The sequence below is a fragment of the Entelurus aequoreus genome, linkage group LG11, assembly GCF_033978785.1.
Source record: "Entelurus aequoreus isolate RoL-2023_Sb linkage group LG11, RoL_Eaeq_v1.1, whole genome shotgun sequence".
NCBI lineage: Eukaryota > Metazoa > Chordata > Actinopteri > Syngnathiformes > Syngnathidae > Entelurus > Entelurus aequoreus.
Genome location: NC_084741.1, coordinates 62,037,926 through 62,060,905, shown reverse-complemented (window position 1 = coordinate 62,060,905; position 22,980 = coordinate 62,037,926). Strand labels below are relative to the sequence as shown.

The following is a 22,980-nucleotide window of genomic DNA, read 5'->3' as shown; positions in this document are numbered from 1 at the left end:
AATAGCCACCAGCTTGATAGTTTGGAGTTCCACAATGATACGATCAGCGATGCAACAAACTCAAAAGTACTGTATAAAGAAAAAACTATGTGATGAGTGCAAACCGCAATTTTAAAGTTTGAGTAAAATATGTAGGTTCCTACTGTGGAAAGATCATCCATCCATCCATCCATTTTCTACCGCTTATCCCTTTTGGGGTCGCGGGGGGTGCTGGAGCCTATCTCAGCTACAATCGGGCGGAAGGCGGGGTACACTCTGGACAAGTCGCCACCTTATCGCAGGGCCAACACAGATAGACAGACAACATTCACACTCACATTCACACACTAGGGCCAATTTAGTGTTGCCAATCAACCTATCCCCAGGTGCATGTCTTTGGAGGTGGGAGGAAGCCGGAGTACCCGGAGGGAACCCACGCAGTCACGGGGAGAACATGCAAACTCCACACAGAAAGATCCCGAGCACAGGATCGAACCCAGGACCTTCGTATTGTGAGGCAGACGCACTAACCCCTCTTCCACCGTGCTGCCCTTGTGGAAAGATCAGTCATACTGAATTATTGTGGTATTATCGTGTCAGTTTGTATTTACGTGAAAGTAGTTTCTGACAATTTACGACGCTATGCGCTGGTCCTCATGAGAAATGTTTTAGTTCCCCTCCCTTCCACATAATACCTCTTCGGATTGTAAATAATCAAATGTAGACGCTTTTTCTTATACTTTCTGATCTCTCTGTCTGTGTCCACTACTAGCTGTACATATCCTACCAAGTCAGTCCTACACTGTTTCAATGTCCATTTCTCTGATGATGCAATTGTTGATGCTGATTGTTGATGACTGAAGTGTTGATACCAACCAAACCTAACCCCCCCATCTCTATATCCCACACCCCGGATTGTAAATAATGTAAATAATGTAAATAATTCAATGTATATACTCTGATGATTATCTTGTGTGATGACTGTATTATGATGTTAGTATTATGATGATAGTATATATCTGTATCATCGACTTAAACAAGTTGAAAAACTTATTCGGGTGTTACCATTTAGTGGTCAATTGTACGGAATATGTACTTCACTGTGCAATCTACTAATAAAAGTTTCAATCAATCAATCAAGTTGATTTTGGCGCCGCCAGTTGACCAAAGCGGTAGTGTTTTGCCAGAGGAAGACCACATTTCCCATGAGGACTAGCGCATATAGCGTCATACTGATATTATGTCCGCTGTAATATTGGCACAAATATTATGTCTGTAATGGATATGATGATGTTAAATAGCAGACACTATTACACTGCAAAAAGTCAGTGTTCAAAAACAAGAAAAAAAATTACAAAAATTTGGGGTATTTTATTTGAACTAAACAAAATGATCTGCCAATAGAACAAGAAAATTTGGCTTGTCAAGACTTTCCAAAACAAGTTAAATTTGCTAATCTCAATTAACCCAAAAATACCTTAAAATAAGTATATTCTCACTAATAACAACTGTACTACTATATGAGTACGTATTTTCTATTGTTTCATTGAAAATAAAACAGCAAAGTCCATTTGGCTGTCGTTTGTTTTAATATGAGAAACAATTGTGTCAAAGTCATGATTTTTTTTTTCATGTTTGAAATAAGAAATTATTACTTTGAAAAAGTAGTTTTATACTTGTGAATGTTGATGACACAGCTTTGCAACACTTGATATTCTAGTTCCAAGCATGTTTTACTCAATATAGGTCATCAAATCTCAGCAACAAGCTGTAATATCTTACTGAGTTAATTTAGGACCAAAACCCTTAAAACAAGTAATACACTCTAACATAAAATCTGCTTAGTGAGAAGAATTATCTTAACAGACAGAAAATAAGCAAATATCACCCTTATTTGAGATATTTAATCTTACTTAGATTTCAGTTTTTGCAGTGCAAGAAATGATCTTGGATTGCGCTACAAACATGACACTATTACCAAGAATGTATCGGGGCAGATGCAGGTCCGAAGCAGAAAAAGACTGGCGGGTGAGTTTTTTCGAAGGAAGTAATGTGCAACTGCGGAAGGGGAAATGCCAGTGAAAGCGATAAAGACCCCTCAGGCCATGACAGAGGTGTCATTTAACTAGTTGTAAGTCCATGTTGCGTCCCAAAATTTCTGAAAATGTTTCATGAATGTTGAAAAGTTACTTAGTGCTGCTTTAAAATAAAAGTTATGTTTCAAGTTGTTTTTAAAAAAAATTGATGAAAAGCTACCAAAATTGTGACTTTTGTACTGATGTTTGCATAGCTTGCATAGTATTTCACTTTATTCATTATTGTTTTAAAGTTAAAGTCCCAATGATAGTCACACACACACTAGGTGTGGTATAATTACCCTCTGCATTTGACCCATCCCCATGTTCACCCCTTGGGAGGTGAGGGGAGCAGTGAGCAGCAGCGGTGGCCGCGCTCAGGAATCATTTGGTGATTTAACCCCCAATTCTAACCCTTGATGCTGAGTGCCAAGCAGGGAGGCAGTGGGTCCCATTTTTTATAGTCTTTGGTATGACTCGGCCGGGGTTTGAACTCACGACTTTCCAGTCTCAGGGCGGACACTCTATCCACTAGGCCACTGAGCAGGTTTTTAATTTATTTTTTGTTTGTTCAGTGAAGTTTAGTCAGATATTTGCCTATTTTACATTTGTATCAATATTTCTACGGCTTTAAATCTTTTTTAAAATTTTTTTTTACAAGAAACAGGAGAAGTTAGCATAATTTCACATTTGTATAATGACAAAAAAAAAGACAATGATTCTGATTCTGAAAGAACAAACAGAATCCTGGTGAAGAAATGACACCGGTTGCACCGTCACCATATTTACCAAGACATATTTAAATTACTTAGCATTACCTTGTTCTAAATCAACATATTATAGATGGTTATGTTTGGGGACGGCGTGGCGAAGTTGGGAGAGTGGCCGTGCCAGCAACCTGGAGGTTCCTGGTTCGATCCCCAGCTTCTACCAACCTAGTCACGTCCGTTGTGTCCTTGAGCAAGACACTTCACCCTTGCTCCTGACGCGCCGTGGTTAGCGCCTTGCATGGCAGCTCCCGCCATCAGTGTGTGAATGTGTGTGTGAATGGGTGAATGTGGAGATAGTGTCAAAGCGCTTTGAGTACCTTGAAGGTAGAAAAGCGCCATACAAGTATAACCCATTTACCATTTATGTTGCAATTCCAGAAAGTATGGTCCGTACAATGCTAACTAACGAACTGGAACAAATTCAAAATGCTGACAACATTAATTGAATGATGTGCATAAAGGTCACCTGCATAATACTCTACAGACATGCCAGTGATCCAGTGCACACCAGCTTTTCTCTGCAAGCTAACATAACTTATGTCGCTCCAACAACTAAGTGGGTGGTGTGGGTGGAAATCTTCGTAAAGTGAAATACATCTTTGGCGAACACTTGGGTAAGATTAGATAGGATCACGGCTGATTTACTGTCTCAGTTTCTTCCTGGCAGCCCTTATCTGACCACTGCCTAGATGATTTATACTTCAGGGTGAACTGGTATCAATTAGACGAAACCTAAAGGAGTCATTACCTAAGTAGCAGAGCCCTCCATAGACTAGCTGGGATGCTTGGAGTAATATAAATAATATATTGTCACTCACCACAGGAATACATTATCCACTTACCACAAGACCACTATAGGAAACTGGTTCCATAGAGTCGGACATCACCGTCTCTGTACAAGTGTTGTATGTCCTCCAAGTAATTACATGAGGTGATGACTGTTCTTTCGTAACATATGTGCCGATTTATTATCGGAGATCAAGGCCAAGTTATGTTAGATTTGAGGAAGCATTTTTTTTTTTTTGAAGCGTCACCACCAGTAAGGCAAGCAAAACAAATAGCGTACTTCTTGTAGAAGACTTGTATCACCAAGACCCTCCTGCATCATTGCACCCACAAAGAAAGAAATGGCTCTGCAAAATGTTGCACTTGTAATTGCTAAGACACAGAAATGCAGCATAATGAACAGGAAGCAATTTGAGAAGTTTAGAGAACATACTAGCATATCATCATGCTTAAATATACTTTGTGGCGTACTCCAGGGATCAATGCTGGGGCCAAAATTGCTAATATTATATACAAGTGACATAAGGTCACGGAACTTTCCAGTATTTGCAGATGACATCCCAGCATTTTGTATAGGGGAGAACACAGGTGCCAATGAAAACATTGCACTTCCAATTTCCATTGCAAACCAAAAAGGCTGTAGTCACATATTTTCCGAGTCTACCTTGGCATGGCAGGTTTAACTCTAACACTGTTGGAGAAAAGTCTGCACTTGGGAAAGGACAGGTGCATGTTTTGTATGTTTTCTTTACTCGTCCAGCCCAGCAGTTCAGTTACTTCTATATAGTTAAAGTCCAGCAGACAAATTGCAATAAAATAGGCTAGACTGCTGTCATACATGATGTAAGACTTGTGCGAGACCCGAGCATGAGACCTCAGTTTAGCCAGTGCCAAATGTTTAACTCAGCACTGGAGTTTTCCTGTGACACATATTTCAAAGGAAGACCAGCCTCAACACCCGAGTGTTAAGAGAAGAAGAATGTGTGTTTTATTGTAAGAGTGTTAAAAAGTGAGGTGATTTTCCTTTGCAACCCCTTATCATTTGTCACTGAGGGGACAGGGGACCTATGATCATTTTCCTCTTTCTTACTTATAAATGTCGTAAAAATGTTGGATACCTGTGTTAAACAATACAAAAGCATCAAATCATAAGGTTCATGCATTTGAGCGTGAGCTTGCGTGCAGTTTCGGATACCTCTAAACGCTGTTTTGTAGCCTTTCTTTTAACAGTGGGCCATTTGTGACGGACGTACTTATGTGGGCTTCTTGTACATGCTGTCTGCCAGCCTCCTCAAACTGTGCTCTTAATCCCTTTCCTTTAATGCCCTGCTCTGATGTCTATAAAAATAAACACTTCCGTGTTAATTTGTCCACAACATTTTACACTGTGCTCTTTTTTTCAACATAAACCAGTAAGTACAAAGTTTCATTGGTCGCTAAACTTCGACAAAAAAAGACAGAATTGCGTCATTACTAGTTGGTTTGAGGAGAGAAAAGAGAAGTTAAGATAAAGTATTATTTTAATCTAAACGACGTACGAAATGCAGTGAGATGAATACTGGCTTTATTTATACAGCAGTAACAAATACCGTGACCGGTGAATCTATATACTGTTTGTGAAGTTTATTTTGCGACCGGTGAATATATACACTGTTTGTGAAGTTTATTTTTGACTTTGTCTGAAAAAAAAAATAGTGGTGATGTTCGTCTTCAAGATTCAAGATACATCATACAGGTAAAACTCAAAAAAATTTAATATGGTGCAAAAGTCCATTCCAATATGTGATATAAACGTATTACATGCAGGGTAAAATATGTAAAGCCTTTATTTGTTATAATGTTAATAACCCACATTTTCCAAGATTTTCAATTTGAGGTTTTTTGTAAGCTGTAAACCATTATCATCAAAATTATGTCAAAAGAAGGCTTGAATTATCTTGAGTTGCATGTTATGAGCCTGTCATATATTAGTTTCACCTTGTAAATGTAATTAAATAATCAAATAAACAAACTGTTGGAGCCATCTAAAGAGAAACTACAAATGTCGCATTTTTGTTGGTTTAGAGCGGTGACACAATCAATGCAGGCTGTCGACTTCATAATCAATCTGACACAGGTGCGCGAGCTGCACACAGGAGACGCCAGCAGAAATTGTTTTCAACCGCTCGGTACCGCTCGGTATTGAACCTTAGTTTTGAAATGAAAAGAAAGTACAAAGCGTTTAAGTGATGCTGTTTTGGTTTCGTTTATTGATTTGGGTTTGAGCCAGCAGTTTGATGCATGCATTGGCTTTGAGTTTGTTTGTTTACTTTGACATAGCATACACTCGCAACACATAGTTCATTAGTTGCTCATTCAAACACTCACCCACTACAACCTGGCGATCTTCAAGCAAAACGACAAGTAAGTGATACCGCAGCGTGTTGAGAATTCCGTCCCGAAGCGTCCTTTAGGCTTATATTTGTTTGAAAGCCGAGACAACACAAACCTTTGCACAATATTTAATTGTTTTAGTTTCACTTGTAAACAGTGTACATTTTCAAAAGATACATTCTGAAGATACTTTTGTAGAGGGTGATGCGTGAAAAGTTTCATTTGCAATCTAGAGGCAACCCCTCCACAAATGGACTGTTTGCAGACATACTGTACGCAAAAAGTAGGTTATAAATGTGAATGTGGAGCAAAATTTTAACCAAATTTACACCAAAGTATATCTAATAAATATTTTGTACACTACAAGGAAGTTTTTAAATGTAGATTAAAATCATCACAGGTTGCCTTTAAGATACTGTATTGCTGTAATTTCCGGGCAATAATCAGCTACTTTTTTTTTTTTTTTACCACGCTTTGAATCCTGTGCTTTAGATAATGCTGAGGCTAATTCACAGATTTTTCTGGGTTCACACGCTTCACATGCCATCGATAAATGTTGCCTTGTCACATCAGACCGAACGTGTCACGGTGGATCAGTGAGATTGTTCACATTAAATCAAACAGGCTCACACAATCATTCAAGTCAGCAGTTTAGTGCGTTATGGACTCACCCTAGTCCCAAAAGCCAAAGGCGATCGACCCGTCCATCAAAAAAGGAAACACTAACAGGCCTTGAAAGGCCAGACCGCCGCGTGCCGAAGGAGACAAATTCATTGATTTCAGCAGGCGGAGGAGAAGGATGAAAACTGCACTCAATGACTTTTACAGTAGGCTACTGTATGTTGTGTTACAGGCACTGTCTTTTGTTGAATTTTGTTGAAAATATTTAGGTCTGCTCTATAGTCCAAGAGCTCCGGTAGACAATAAAGTGCCAATATATAACCGGCGGTTAACTTATTTTTACACAAGTTAAAATAACACAAAGTTGCCAGTGCAATTAGTTTGGATATGAAATAGCTTGGTACTCTTAATTATAACTAATTATCATGTCGAGACTGTCGGAATACAAATATTGTGATAACTGTAAAAATATCCTATTCAAAGGTCCAAGGAAACACAATGACCAATAAACTAAATGAAGACACCTAAATAAATATGGGGTAGCTTTCACCTTGTTCCACTACAGACGTTTTCCGTGTGCTGGAGTAAATCACCATGAAGAAGTGGTGGTGGGGGTGGGGGTCCGCAGAGGTACAGGACTGAGGTGAAAGCTTTGTATGTCAGACTACATATTGTTGTTTGTATGTGAAAAAGTGGGCCTGTGTGTGTGTGCCTTCGAAGGAAATCGGGGGCACTCTTTGGGCAGTCTGATGGAGAGCTGAGAGATTAGGGAAGGTCTTATTTCATGGACCTTTGGACATCTGTTCTCTCTCTTTTTCCCACCTCCCTCCTTTCTTTAAATGAACTATGAATGCCCCTCTACCTTGGGGAGTGGTGAGCCATGGACGGGAGGGAGGAATGTGGGGCTTCCACTTGCTTTTCATTAACACAGGATCTGGTAACACACCTCACTGTCAACCTAATCCCCTCTCTCTCCATCTTGTTCTCTGGCAGAGCATGGCTGCTATGACCAGGTACAGACCCCCAGATGTTAAACCTACGGCTCCAGTCTGATGAAGCCAGGATGGGGTGGGGTGAGTGCAATGACATGCATATACTGGGACTACTCCTGTTTTGCCTTCGTTCTCATATCAGATTGGATTTTTTTCTCCTTTGTGTTTCGTCTTTGTCCTTTGTATACTGTAGGTCTCTTTACAGTACTTCTTGACTCACCTCACCATCTGCTCTTTTTGAGTTAATTATTTTCCTCTTTCTGGTCAAGTGTCTTCTTCTCTGACTCAGTGGCTTAGTGGTTAGAGTGTTCGCCCTGAGATCGATAGGTTGTGAGTTCAAACCCCGGCCGAATCACACCAAAGACTATAAAAATGGGACCCATTACCTCCCTGCTTGGCACTCAGCATCAAGGGTTGGAATTGGGGGTTAAATCACCAAAAATGGTTACCGGGCGCAGCCACCGCTGCTGCCCACTGTTCCACTCACCTCCCAGGGGGTGAACAAGGGGATGGGTCAAATGCAGAGGACAAATTTCACCACACCTAGTGTGTGTGTGACGATCTTTGGTACTTTAACTTAACTTAGCTTCTCAAATCCCACTCCTATGCATTTTTTCAATATCATCCATCCATTTTCTACCGCTTGTCCGTCTCGGGGTAGCGGGGGGTGCTAGAGCCTATCCCAACTGCATTCGGGCGGAAGGCGGGGTACACCCCGGACAAGTCGATATTGTGTTTTTTTCCTTCATTTAAAACACTGCCTTGTGGTCTACATAACATGTAATGGTGGTGCTTTGGTCAACATTGTGCTATGATTTGTTTTACAGAGCATCTCCAAACCGCTTTCTGACTGTCTCTTCAGAATAGTCTTATTGACGTGCCGAAGCCCTCCTCCAGGCCAAGCCCCCTTCGATTGTGTCTCAACCCTATCAGCCAGAGCCGCCTTAATGCACAGGTTTACCAGGTCCCTACTCAATTAAGGACCCCCGATTTTATGCAGTGACTGGTGTTCATGTGTGCATGTTGTAGTTTTTAGAGCTTCCATGTGGAGTTAACTAAAAGACAAGTTAGTACTACTGTATATGCTACAGCGGATGGGCTCTGTACCGAGGATGTTGTTGTGGCTTGTGCAGCCCTTTGAGACACTTGTGATTTAGGGCTATATAAATAAACATTGATTGATTGATTGATTTTAGAATGCATGTGCATGTGCAAGCCAGTCTGCCCCACAACAAGAGATTGACTACTACTTTGGACTACAACTGAATAAAAATGGCAAACTCGCGCAAAGCTTTTCTACGGGTAAACCTCTACCACATATGGAGCTATCTGCTGACGTAACTGAGGCAAAATACAACACTTAAGTCTCAAATTCATTTGGAGCAAGTCAGGAAGCAGAAAAGATAGTTTTATAACTATATCCACAATGCTTCCATGGTTCGATTTTCATTTTCGGGAATTAGGTGCTACCAAATACACAAAAACAGGCATCAACAGGTAAAAAAAGATGGTTTTGCTCAATAGGACCCCTTTAAGTAGTTGTATCCTCTCACCGATGTAATATAGCAGAATCCTTCTTAATGTTGGTAGCAATACTTCTTTAGGAACTATTTTTCTTTCCTTATGTCTTCCCTTTTGACGTCCTGCTCAGTTCTGCTGCGGTCCATCAATATCAAACTTCCACTGAAGGCCACAAGAGCAACAAGAGTAGCAGCAGTAGTGGTTTATATTGTAGCAGTAGTCCTATTACATTCTCCTGTCTTACATCTCACATGTACAGCCAGTCCCAAGGGGGTCATTCCCTCTGACTGATTGAGGCCGCTCAAACAGGAATCCAACTTTCATCTTTGTAAATTTCCAAAGTATCTGTTTTCAGAGGTACCGATCAGACTTGGATCGGACTCCGGAGCGCTGAGTGATGGAGGTACGGCTAAGGCTAAAAGTCAGCAGATACATCTATTGTCACCAACAATCAGTCTGCGTAATTGGAGAAACTTTGTCTCCGTTTGATGGCAACAAATCTGGAACCACTATGAGAGAAGGTCCTGGGGGAGCATGGTCGTGTGGGATATGACAGAGCTCTATAAGAAACCTAAAGTTATCATGGGACAAAAAAAGGTGAGACAAACATGTCACTCAGCGGTAATGATTTGGACATCTGCTTTAAAAATACTCTTTCCCACACATCCAAGCATTCTTATTTTCTAAAATTCCACTGGCAACATGAACAGGGCTAACCCCACATGAACTTTTCAACATTCTTTCAGAAACTGGGCCAAGTCGTGAAATATTACCAACTATAATGAGCTCTAAATAAAGAAGCTGGAACCTCACAGGATTTTCCACCAAAAGGATTAAACATATATTGTAAGTTTTGATCAATATGAGCCTTTTATGTATGACAACCATTCAGAACCGTGTCATAGGCCAAGTAAATGACCAGCTTGCAGACAGACTGAATGTCCCAATATATGCAGGTGTTTGTAAAGTATCCTGAAAACTATCTATCCAGGGATTACATCTCGAGTGGCCATTGCTTTTTCTTAATATTTTGTGGGACTTCTTCCAAGAGAAGAACCAGCCTCAACAAGGGACGTTAACAACATGGAAAGAAAATAAGAATATACAAAAATTTGGCTTACGAGCCTCCCCACCGCTAGATGGCATCGTGAATATCACAGTAACCCCCATAAGATAAGACCAACAGATCTGATAGCTGACTAGCAAGCATTAGCTAGAGATGGACATAACTTTATCAAACCATTGGAACAAAGAAAGTGCGTGAAAAAGACATTACTGAGAAATATGGTTAATATCCATTGAACTAAAGAAATAAATAATCATAAAAATGACCGACTGTGTACCCGACTTGGTGAAATACTGTAAGTTGGAGCAAAACACTGCTTGTCTGCTCTATACTGAAGCAGAATGAGTCTGCCAGCCAAAGATGTTAAATAATATCTAAACCATGTATCCATGAAAATATGGAGAAGCTGCAGATAGTGTGTTTGACGGAGAAGCAGCAGGTACAAGATACCGTAGAAGTCCACTCTCAAAGGTAAATACTGTACATCACAGGTATCAAAGGCTACAAAAAAAGAGTTCAAAGAGTCTTCCTCCTACATATCGCCGCTGCCCTTACAATACAATTTCAAAGCATGATCGTATTGTAAGAAGAGTTTTCGTTGTTTTGTTGGTAAGATTGGATGTGAAGCATAGCGCTATTATTGTGAGGCCGCCAACCGGACGTGTGTGATAGGTATGAGAAAAGACAAAAATGTCCAATAAAAGTGACTTCTGAGCTTGTATTGCATCTTACTAAAGCAGTTCGGGTAACAATCTACATTTTATGTTTTTAATGCACTTAACTGTATTGAAAGCACTTAACTGTAATCCAAACACGGACATGAAGCTTCTCCTCACTCCAAGCAGCAATGCACGCTCAGCGTTCGCTCCAATGATGTCGTCTCACGACGACTGAAGATAAAATTGTTGTGTCATGAATGACTTGCCATGGCTTTGGATCTTAGATTTCCATCAGGTCACCCTTTCTTTGTGCAGTTCTGCCAGCTATTTTCGAGCCTGTGGCTTAACAGAAACTGGACGGCATTACATTTTCCCCTATCTACGGAACGGGCCGAGGGTCAAAAACATCAATCTTGCGTTAAAAAAAGCATCTGTTTCGACGGGATCTCACTCACTCGCTCGCTCGCACGTACGCACGCACGCACGCACGCACGCACGCACACACACACACACACACACTCTTAAGCACAATATGTAATAAATATTAAGAAAGGAATAGTTTTTTCCTTAAAATTTTAACTACACGTTGCTATAACTTTTCTTTAGACAGTTCTGAAGGTAGTGTAGTGACTGTATGTGCAAGTTAGTATAGCAAATTGTAGTTAAAATTTTAAGGAAAAAACTGTTCCTTTCTTAATATTTATTCCATATTATGCTTAAATGTGAGTGTGATCCCGTTTGAACAGATGCTTTCACACGGGAACCGCGATTACAAGGATTTAAGTCTGCATATAATGTAATACCAAATTGAAAAGGGAAGTTTGCCAAACATGATAAACATATAAAAATACAGTACAACCCGTGATAAAGTCCGATTTTTGGTGGAACTCGCCAATACGTTGTCATAGACCCGAGCGTGCCAACACACACATACACACACGCATGCAGACACGCACACACAACAACCTTTTTTTCGACCCACAGCACAGCGCTGATTATAACGCAAATAATATTTTTAGGGAGTTCTTATCCTTTTTCTGGCTGTTGAGTACAGCAGACATGAACATCAGAGTGGATCTATGGAACATTGTTTTCAGCAACTGCTACGGAAACAACTTACGCAATGTACATAACTGCGCCACAGCGTACACATCATTTACAGTCCTTTAACAATCGCTGTTTCTTAGGAATCAATATATTGATCTCCTGCTGGCCCCACTGTGGACTGGACTCTCACTATTATGTTAGATCCATATGGACTGGACTCTCACAATATTATGCTAGATCCACTCAACGTCCATTGCAATGGTCGCCCAGGGGGGGGGTTCCCCACATCTGCGGTCCCCTCCAAGGTTTCTCATTGTTATCCCATTGGGATCTGAGCCAAGGATGTTGTTGTGGCTTGTGCAGCCCTTTAAGACACTTGTGATTTAGGGCTATATAAGTAAACATTGATTGATTGATTGATTGATTGATTGATGACATATATTGTAAAATATTACAATGATTTTGAACAAAAATAATAGCTGTAGGATTTATAATATCAGAAACAATCAGAGACCCGTCAGTTTGTTAAAGCATTAATTACGACAAGCTTTAGCTAGCAGACTGACCAACCCCCATCAATACAATATCGAATATAAATGATAAAACATTGGATACTAAGAGTGTGAACCACTCCTACTTTGTTTACTTCCCTGACGACCTCAACGTTTTGGAATCAATCAGAAATATCAGGCAGCTAAAACATTTTTTAATAACGCCCACATAATTCAGTGGGCAAATTGTGTGGTTTTGTAACACATACAGTACAGGCCAAAAGTTTGTACACACCTTCTTATTCAATGGGTTTTCTTTATTTTCATAAGACGTAGTCACCTGAAACGGTTTTTACTTCACAGATGTGCTTGAAGCTCATCGAGAGAATGCCAAGAGTGTGCAAAAAAGTAATCAGAGCAAAGGGTGGCTAATTTGAAGAAACTAGAGTATAAAACATGTTTTCAGTTATATCACCTTGTTTTGGTAAGTACATGACTCCACATGTGTTCATTCATAGTTTTGATGCCTTCAGTGACTATCTACAATGTAAATAGTCATGAAAATATAGAAAACGCATTGAATGAGGAGAAAGTGTGTCCAAACTTTTGGCCTGTACTGTATATTACCTTTCTGATTTGGTTTTTGATTAATCAGACCATGGGTGGTAAAGGCGGCCTGAAAGGTACCTATATTTTGACTCTATGCACTTACTTTCGGGTCTAGTGTTCATGGTCAATGGCTAACGGTAGTGAATTTCTTTTTCAAACCGCTGCACATTTTCAATAGTTGTAATTTATTGTCGACAAATACTATCTTTGAGACGTTCTGCGGGTCGAATTGCATTCCCAGGCCGGGGACCCTAGTTAGGAGGTCCAGGGTGTACCCCACCTCCTCCCAAAGTCAGCTGGGATAGGCTTTAGTTCACTTGTCACCCTGAACAGGATAAGTGAAAATGAACAAATTAATAAAGTAACACACATGAGGCACATCTGTGACATGACTCATTTAGCAGCGCTTTACGCATTTACCATTTGTCATGAAAGATTTAGTATGCTATTGTTTTTATATTTCCGAACAGAAGTCAACCTTTTTTTTTTTTTTACAATGAATCGAGGTAGCAATGTAACTTAAAACACTACATTTACAATTAATAAAGGTTTGGATCAGAATATCTTCCTGAGAACCGGCATCCTATGCAGTACAAATGTGTGTTTTGCATAACAGGGCTATTTTTGTCCAAAAAGTGTGTCAGCAAAAAAGAAACAGACTAAACAAAAATGGCCGTTGCAGAGGACGCTAATTCTCAGGAGGACATAATACCATTCCATCCCATGGGTTGAAATCCAAACAAATCAGGGTTTGACCAGCAAACCGGAACAGATTGTGTTTAACTTTAGAGGTTCTACTGTCAAGTCAAAACATCCAGGGTGGAAAAAGCTGGTGAAAAGTGGGGCGGCATGGAGTAATGTGTCATTGAGCAGTTAAGTAGATTAAAGTAAACAAAATGCATGTTGTTTGAGGTTTTAATTGGATGCTTTGACACACATTATATCTTAAGTAACCCTATATCAACATCTGTAAAACAGATGCAGGCACTTAGCCCTGCTCCAACTCTGTCCCTCACCATAGTGTGAGGTTTCATTGCAATGTAGCACATACAAACAAGCTAGTTAGGAGTGAAACGTATACAGTATATACTGCATGTGGAAGATCATCGCTCACTGCTCCATCTGCTCTTTTACAGAATAGGGCGCAAGAATATTGTTTTATCCTTGACATCTTATACAGTACAAATATATTTAATCCTATGAGGGACTAGTAAATCAAATGCCATAACTCACGTTCATTAGTACCTCAATTTAAATGCTTAATTGGTTCTGTGACGGAGCTCTTAACTCAAAACACTTGTATTCCAAATCAACGTCTCCCCATGAAATGAATTCAAATCCGTGCTTCTCCCCCGAAAACAGCAAGATTTTAGCACGAAACATGCCTTTTTAAGAGAAAATCTAACTTCTAGATAAGACATAGTATGAAAAAAAGAATAATAGAATGTAGTACTAACAACTACAGTAATTTTATGAAGTAATGATAATTTAGAGCATTTACCCTGGAGTGGACTTCTACGTTATCTCCTTCCAGCTGCTACGCCTTCAAACACACCATCATCAGATTCTCCATATTATCATGGATAAATGTCAGCCTTTTCGATATTATTTTAACATCCTTAGCTTCCGTTAGACTTAATCTGCTTCAGTCTGGTGCAGAATAGCAGTGATACGTTCTAAGTGCTTCACCAAGTCGACCACACGCTCGGTCATGTTTTTGATTATTTTTTTCTCTAATTCAATCAATTTGATCCACTTCCTCTTCTAGGCACTGTCCTTCACACTCATGTTATTTCTTCCTATGGTTGGAAAACAAAGTTATGTCCATCTCTAGCTATAAGCTAATGCTAGAGAATAAGACTAGATGTTTTGGGCGAATGTTACGGGGTTCCCTGTGACAATTGCAACGCCAACTATTGACGGGCATGCCTGGAATTAACATTTTTTCTTGCACACCTTCTCAGAAGTCTCACTATGATAACTCCCCTGTATGTAGGAGAAATTGTGGGAACCTAAACGCAAACCACTACCACGATTTCTAGGACTGCTCTGCCATAAAGGACTATTGGAAAGAGATACACCAAGCTCTACAGGATATTTTCAAATGTGGAAATACCCCTTGAAAGTAAGACCCTGTTTTTCAGACATGTACCTCAGGATTGGCTGAAAAAAGATAAACATTTAATGAATATCCTACTAGTGGCCTGTAAAAAGACCATTACTAGGAAATGGATATCCCAGGAGAGCCCAACTTTGAAGCAATGGATGGAAATCACAATGGACATATATCAAATGGAGAAGATAACTACTTTTATTAATTATAAATTGGAAAAATTTACTTCATATTGGGAAAACTGGGTCAATCATGTCACGCTCTATAAACGTGATTTTATTTTCTTGAATTAGTGATTGTACTGTTAACATTTCCCCCCCCCACATATATATTTTTTTATTATTATTTACTATCTGTTTATATTTTTTTATTTTATTTCTGATTATTAGTATTGTTAATGTATTTAATTTGTTTATCTGTAAATATTATTATTACTTTGTTTTGTTTTCATACTGTTTTTTTCTTTTTATTTGGGGGGGGGGGGGGGGTGGCATCGGGATACAAACAAAAAATATTTTGACATTTAGGGCAGACAATAGCTGTATGATGTAGTGGAAAGGAATGTCTGATGCTGGATGTCAATAAAATTGTAATGAAAAAAAATAAAAATAATTTTGCTTGCAACTTAAAGCATAATTAGCCGAGAGACAGCTTTTATCTCAAAACACACAAAGCTGGGGCACTCTCAAGTTGAGGTATCACTGTCTTGCCATGACTCCTGGACAATAAGCTGCTTTTTAGAGGATGGGTTTTGTTTAGTTGAAACCAAGAACATGTTCCACAGTCTGATGTCACAGAAGAATGTGTATACTGTACAATTAAAAATGATATAGTTATAAGGGGTGGATGAAGATGTATGTCTAAACAGTAAAGAGAAAGGAACACATTCGTCCATTAGAGGTAACATTAAAACAAAACTGCAGCACCACACATGCATTCGACAAATACTTGGTGGAAAGTTGGCCAGTGCAGCTTTGGGGTTCAGGCTTCACTGCCTCTCTGTTTCACATATCCTTTTCTTTTTATAATGTCTGATATATTTGGGGATAAAGAAGTGAAAAAACGTACCTTGTTAAATATTTAAACTGTCAAGATCATCGATCAACGACATTTTCTTGAACGCACAACTGCTTTAGGGAGACGAGCCAGCCAGGAAAAAGTATAGTGACTGGCTGAAGAGAACTATGATGTCATAGAAATCTGTCTGCAAAATGAAATGTCTCATCAGGTACAAGACGATCCACATTAACTTCAGACATGACGGGAAGAAAGTGAGGAATCTTACGTATAGCTTTGCCAAGGACATTCATCTAAAAAAGTACAACTACTAAAAAAATGGATGCTAACCACAAAAAAAACTAAGTTAAAATACCTATAAGATACTCTCACAAGTGTTACAAGTATATGAAAATCCATCCATCCATCCATTTTCTACCGCTTGTCCCTTTCGGGGTCGCTGCAGCCTATCTCAGCTGCATTTGGGCGGTAGGCGGGTACACCCTGGACAAGTCGCCACCTCATCGCAGGGCCAACACAGATAGACAGACAACATTCACACTCACATTCACACATTAGGGCCAATTTAGTGTTACCAATCAACCTATCCCCAGGTGCATGTCTTTGGAGGTGGGAGGAAGCCGGAGTACCCGGAGGGAACCCACGCAGTCACGGGGAGAACATGCAAACTCCACACAGAAAGATCCCGAGTCCAGGATCGAACCCAGGACCTGTGCCACCTCATATGAAAATTCCCATAGCAAAACAAAAGTGATTCAACAAAACAATCTACATTGGGGTCTCAAACTCACGGCCCTCAGCCCCATATTTTGAAGCCCTTCACTTGACTTCCTAGTAGGGCTGCGCGATATACCGGTATTATACTTCATATAATTTAGAAAGCGGTACATATAAGAGATCAATACCATCATATTCTGATGTGCTTTTTTTACGGCCGTTTGCTCTCTTTGCAAAGCTGTCTTTGACTCACCACCGCCCCTTGCGTGTTTACTGAGGCTCCTCTCTGACGAAAAATGACGCACTGTGCATCAAACTTTTTAAAAAGTATGGCGCGCGGTGCCGACTTCACAACCGCAGAGTTTTATAAAATGCTTTGGTCAGCGACTGCATTTGGCTTTTGGTGAGCGACTACCGTTTTATTTACACATGCAGAAATTTGCTTGAGAACCTACTGTATATCTCTCCTTGTAGTGACTTTACCACTAATCTCATCTCTTTATGTTGTTCACCTCTGTTAACGACTTAGCACAGAAGCTAACAACAGCTCCTCTCTGCTGCTCGCTCGGAGTGTCGAATGTTTAGTTATGACTCGGTTTAAAAGTTCCTCTCAACTCAGCCCGTGCAGACGAAGGTACTGTAGTGCAGCAGCTGGGTGGCTGAAAAGTACTTTTAAACTGAACAACCAGCGACTTTCATCGCAGTGATCGAGTAGAAGCCCAACCGTGAGGCTATAAACCATCCATCCATCCATCTTCTTCCGCTTATCCGAGGTCGGGTCGCGGGGGCAGCAGCCTAAGCAGGGAAGCCCAGACTTCCCTCTCCCCAGCCACTTCGTCCAGCTCTTCCCGGGGGATCACGAGGCGTTCCCAGGCCAGCCGGGAGACATAGTCTTCCCAACGTGTCCTGGGTCTTCCCCGTGGCCTCCTACCGGTCGGACGTGCCCTAAACACCTCCCTAGGGAGGCGTTCGGGTGGCATCCTGACCAGATGCCCGAACCACCTCATCTGGCTCCTCTCCATGTGGAGGAGCAGCGGCTTTACTTTGAGTTCCCCCCGGATATAAACCTAACATTCATAAACAAAATGAACGAAAATTGCTCTGACATAGTAACAGCCAACGTATTACTTTTTAAATCAGTGGTCCCAAACCACCGGTCAATGACACATTTTTTATCGGGTTGCACAGAAACATTAAATAATTTATAAACGACCACATTTTCTCCGACTTAACTGTCGCCTGTTCCACTAGACCAGTGGTTCTTAACCTTGTTGGAGGTACCGAACCCCACCAGTTTCATATGCGCATTCACCGAACTCTTCTTTAGTGAAAAATATATATATATATTTTTTTTTTTTTAAATTCAAGACAAAGTTATATGTTTTTGGTAACACTTTAGTATGGGGAACATATTCTAACTAACAAAGACTTCATTTAGAGTTATTTGGACACTAGGGGAACATATTCTAAGTAATAAAGACTTAATTTAGAGTTATTTGGTTAGGGTCAGGGTCAGGGTTAGAGTGTTAGGGTTATAATAAGGCCATGCCGAATAAGCTTTAATAAGTACTTAATAATGACTAGTTAAGAGCCAATATGTTACTAATTTGCATGTTAATTAGCAACTAATTAATGGTGAATATGTTCCCCATACTAAAGTGTTACCATGTTTTTTTACTGGTGCACAAAATGCACCGTGCATGAACATCACCTTGTTCAAACAACAAAACCAACACAGTGCATAAACTCACAACAAATTACACACCTGCAAATCAGTCAGCTGTTGCCGTATCTGTAATACGCCGATAGGGAGAAGTTTGTATTTACAAGATGAGTCAGGTGTGTCTTGACCTTCGCCGAACCCCTGAGGCCGACTCACCGAACCCCTAGGGTTCGATCTAACCCAGGTTAAGAACCACTGCACTAGACACACCAATTAGCTTGTTCAGAGATGTACAATATATCCCCTGTTAAGAAGTCACCATTTGTTGTATTTGTTGTATCTTTGTTACATGGGACAATGCATATTCATCAACATATAAAATGTAAATGTGCCAGGAACCATCTCATCACAAAGAAACAAGCCCAGGGCTCTCACTAATACAGCGTTATGGAGCGTTGTATTTTTCATGCGCTTACTTTTGCTGTATTTATCCACCACACGTGGACTTACAAGAAAAATCTGAGTGCTCTCACACACTGGTTATCTACCCATAAAGCACTGAGGCAATCTTAAGCACTTTGAATGTTGTTTTTTTTAATATACTGGTATATAACGGATACCTGGATTCAAACTAAAAATATTGCGGTATCACTTTTGGTCCATATCGCCCAGCCCTACTTCCTGGTTTAGACTAATTACCGCCCCCGCACCCTGGACAGCTAATAGTTTCATATATCATGGCAATCTACACAAAAAAAAGTCTTACTACAATAACGTTGCAGACACAAAAATTAACAAACACATTGAGCAACTCCCTTTAAGCAAGCAGAAGGGTTTGACCATCTCCTTGGGAATTCAACAGTGTTAAAATATATGTTTACATTTAATTTTACATTTATAATTACTTAAGCCATACCATAGCTCAGGATCACAATAGCTGCTAGTAGAAGTTATTTTGGTGCAGTTTAATTAAATTTTGTCACATGGATATAACTTAATTCTAAAGTGAATACAGCCACAGCCAGGCTCTACCGCCAGCTATGACGCATACTGACTGTTTTGCTATTTTATTTTGAAACGGTTAACGATTATTATTCTCTCTCTTTTTTTATTAAAGCAACGCCCCAAAAAATATGGCAAATTTTACGCTATAAAGATCACATTTCGTTTTGTAGAAGATCCTAGTAAACTCTCATTAGAACAGGTTGCCGACTGAGCTGTAAAATAAAAACATGTGCTCCTTCATTGTTTTTAACAACGTATTTCCCTGCCAATACATTCTTCAATATTTTTTCTGTTTACACAGTGAAAGGAATATTTCTGTCTTACTCACCCTCGATCCTTAGGCCCGACTTCAAGGTTAGACTTCCTGTCATAGATGACACAGACACAGTCACGCTGGGCGTCATCGGATGGGCCTCCGTCTCCATGACGACCACAATCTGGGTAGTGTGGACAGAGACCTTGGGGAAGGACAGAGCCAAGGCGTCAATGCTGCTGGCTTTGCTAAGGCCATGGCTCTGATGGGAAGGGGTGAAGGCCCTGGGCGGCATCTTGGCAGGAGACGACTGAGGGGTCGCAGAAGTGGAAGCTGGTTTACTCGAGGTGTTCCAAATGTGGTTTGGCACAAGTTTCTTCAGGTAGGCTTTGGCCTGCTCCAATTTGACCAGTGTTGGGTTGACTTTCAAGGGGCGAGACAGCTCCAAACTAAGTTCCGCTGTGGAAAAAAATGGGAGGAAATAATTAGATTTTTTTTAAAAAGCTACAATTCAACAAACGTGCTTTTAACATTTCACCTGAACTAAGGGAACAGTTCCCAAAAGCACCCTTTAAAAACAGAGGCTCACTCCAGTGCTTGAATGTGTAATATTTATGAAGTACAAAGTCCGAAAAAAATATTAAGGAAGCTTAAAGGAGCAATGCTTTTAGGCAAGTAATCACATAAACACCAGCAAATCACCAGCTCAGTGGCCATGTGGTTAGAGTGTCCGCTCTGAGACAGGGAGGTTGTGAGTTCAAACCCCGGCCGAGTCATACCAAAGACTATAAAAATGGGACCCATTGCCTCCCTGCTTGGCACTCAGCATCAAGAGTTGGAATTGGGGGTGAAATCACCAAATGATTACAGAGCGCGGCGCATGCTGCTGCTCACTGCTCCCCTCACCTCCCAGGGGGTGATGGGTCAAATGCAGAGGACACATTTCACCACACCCAGTGTGTGTGACAATCATTGGAACTTGAACTTTAACTTTGTAATTATACAAACACACACTGTAAAGCTGCATGGGTGTTCCAACTTCTGTGGTGTTGTATTCATGGATGTGGATTTACATTTTATACTATATATTTTATGTCAGGCAATTTGGTAATTGCCTATTTAGTGTGTACAAATCCTAAAACAAGACTTTTTAATGCTAGAACCTGAACCAATACAACTTGGGTAATAGACAAAATCCACCATAAGTGAAAAAATTCCATGATGGTTCCATAAACGCAAACATGTACATAACCCAAATTGATGTGGAAGAGCATTAAAGTTTTTTTTCATTATTATTTAATGCACGCCACATACATTTAAGACTTCTATTTTATTCTTCCTTTGTGCACTGTAGTCTTCAAACACTTGACTGGAATTTACAGCGACACATGAATTAACTCCATGCCGTGTTATACCACTTCCATTATCACATTTTTCCACTTGCTCATGATGATGGTAGAGGGAAGCAGCTGAAAACAAGTCCAGCTGCTTTTCATGGCATCTTCAAGGCATTGGTGCTTTTAAGGCCTTCCGTGTAAGTCTCGTTCCCAGATACAAGTGCTGGAAGCACTGCCAGGAGTTGCAACACACACACAAACATAGATCCAGGTCTTCTTTCATTTTTTAATCCAGCGGAAGTGAGGCAAACGGTAAAAAGGAAGAATGGAACTGGAGGGCAGGTACAATTTGCTGTGCAATGTAGCTTATCATTTCCACCTGACTTACATCAGGAAAGTTTCCAGAGATGGAATAAAAAGCATGCATGCAGCTGTTCATTTACAGTAGGTTACTGTGCACACCCACTCTTTTTTTTTTAAAATTCTCCCCTCTCTGCATCATGGAGATCATCTTCTTGTCTCTCTCTTCTTAGTCAGCCCAGTCGTTTACTTTTCCAGCACCCCCCTCCCATCCCCCCCTTCCAATCAACCCCACCCTGGCTGTAATCACTTAAAGTTGGCCCTCATCACACAGTCGGGGCCATGCCTGGCTTGCTGCTCTCTGCCTGGCTCTCAATCATCTCAAAAAGCTCCTTCTCGAATCCCTTTTTGTCCCCACCCAAAAAAAACACAACTCTCTACCCCCAGAGCCATGCATCACTTAACAACCTACAGTAACCAACGTATAAAGCTTTTCATGCACACAAAACATTATTAACCCTACACTACATAAGGAAAATGTATATTTCTGTGAGCCCAAAGAATTGTCAAGAAAATTAATTAATGGAAAAATTGGACATCAAATATATTAGAACTCAAATTTGTAAGATTTGCGTTTATTGGCGGAATGAAAAGTGTTACCTGGAGTGTTTTGAGATAAGAGTTATGTCTCGGATGATTTGATGTACAAGCATTCCCGCCATTAGTTGGCATAATAAAGCTAGATATCGACATACGTTCGTTTTTCCAACCACGGGAAGGAAGAAAGTGAGTGTGAAGGACAGTGCTGAAAAGAAGAAATGGATGCAATTCATTGACGCAAAGAATCAAAACATCAAAAAAGTGTTTTGCGAAGCGATTCGAGCGTAGTACTGCTAGTTTGTACTATAATGAAGCGGAATGAGTCTAACGTCAGCAGAGGATGTTAAAATAATGGGGGACATTTATCCATGAAAATAAAGAATAGCTGCTGATTGTGTTTTGATGAAGATGCAGCTGAAAGGAAATACCGTATAAGTCCACTCTCCAAGATAAATGAGCTTTGAGGCCTTCAACAAATAGTTTTCATTAAACACATGCAGAGACATTGAAAATGTGTATTATTGTTTGTGCTATGGTGCCATCTTTTGGACGAGTTTGCTCCCTGCAGGTGCTGCAGGGGGAAAGTATAGAGTAGTTCCTTTTGTTTAATGCTTTAAAAGTGGAAGCACAAGTGTTGTTTTGACTTCTCGTCGGCCATAGGGTTTCTCCTCGTAAAGATTCTTAATTCATCATTTCAAGTAATGTTTGTAAGCTTTACAATATAACTAAAACTATTTATTCATACTAAACCGTTCTGTGTGTGATGTCTGTAGGAGTGTTTTCATGCATATTTGTCTGTGCTATCGCAATGTAATGAAGTTAGCGTCGTTAGCATTAGCTAATGTGCCAACATGTTTATGAGTGTCTGTGTTAGAATTATTAACTTACACTGGCATTATTTTTGTATTGTTTGTTTCACAAATTCCTCAGTAAATTCACCAAAACGTCACCGTGGAGTTATTGAGTCTGTTTAAATGATTGGAGAG

At 40.2% G+C, this 22,980-nt stretch overlaps 1 protein-coding gene across 1 annotated transcript in view; it reads right to left on the bottom strand.

Annotated features, from left to right (window-relative positions):
• The window catches only part of LOC133660324 (intermembrane lipid transfer protein VPS13B-like), a 563,168-nt gene that overhangs the window by 164,515 nt on the left and 375,673 nt on the right, over positions 1-22,980 (bottom strand). The window contains 1 exon segment of the mRNA XM_062063728.1: positions 19,833-20,216. Coding sequence (XP_061919712.1) covers positions 19,833-20,216 — 384 coding nt within the window.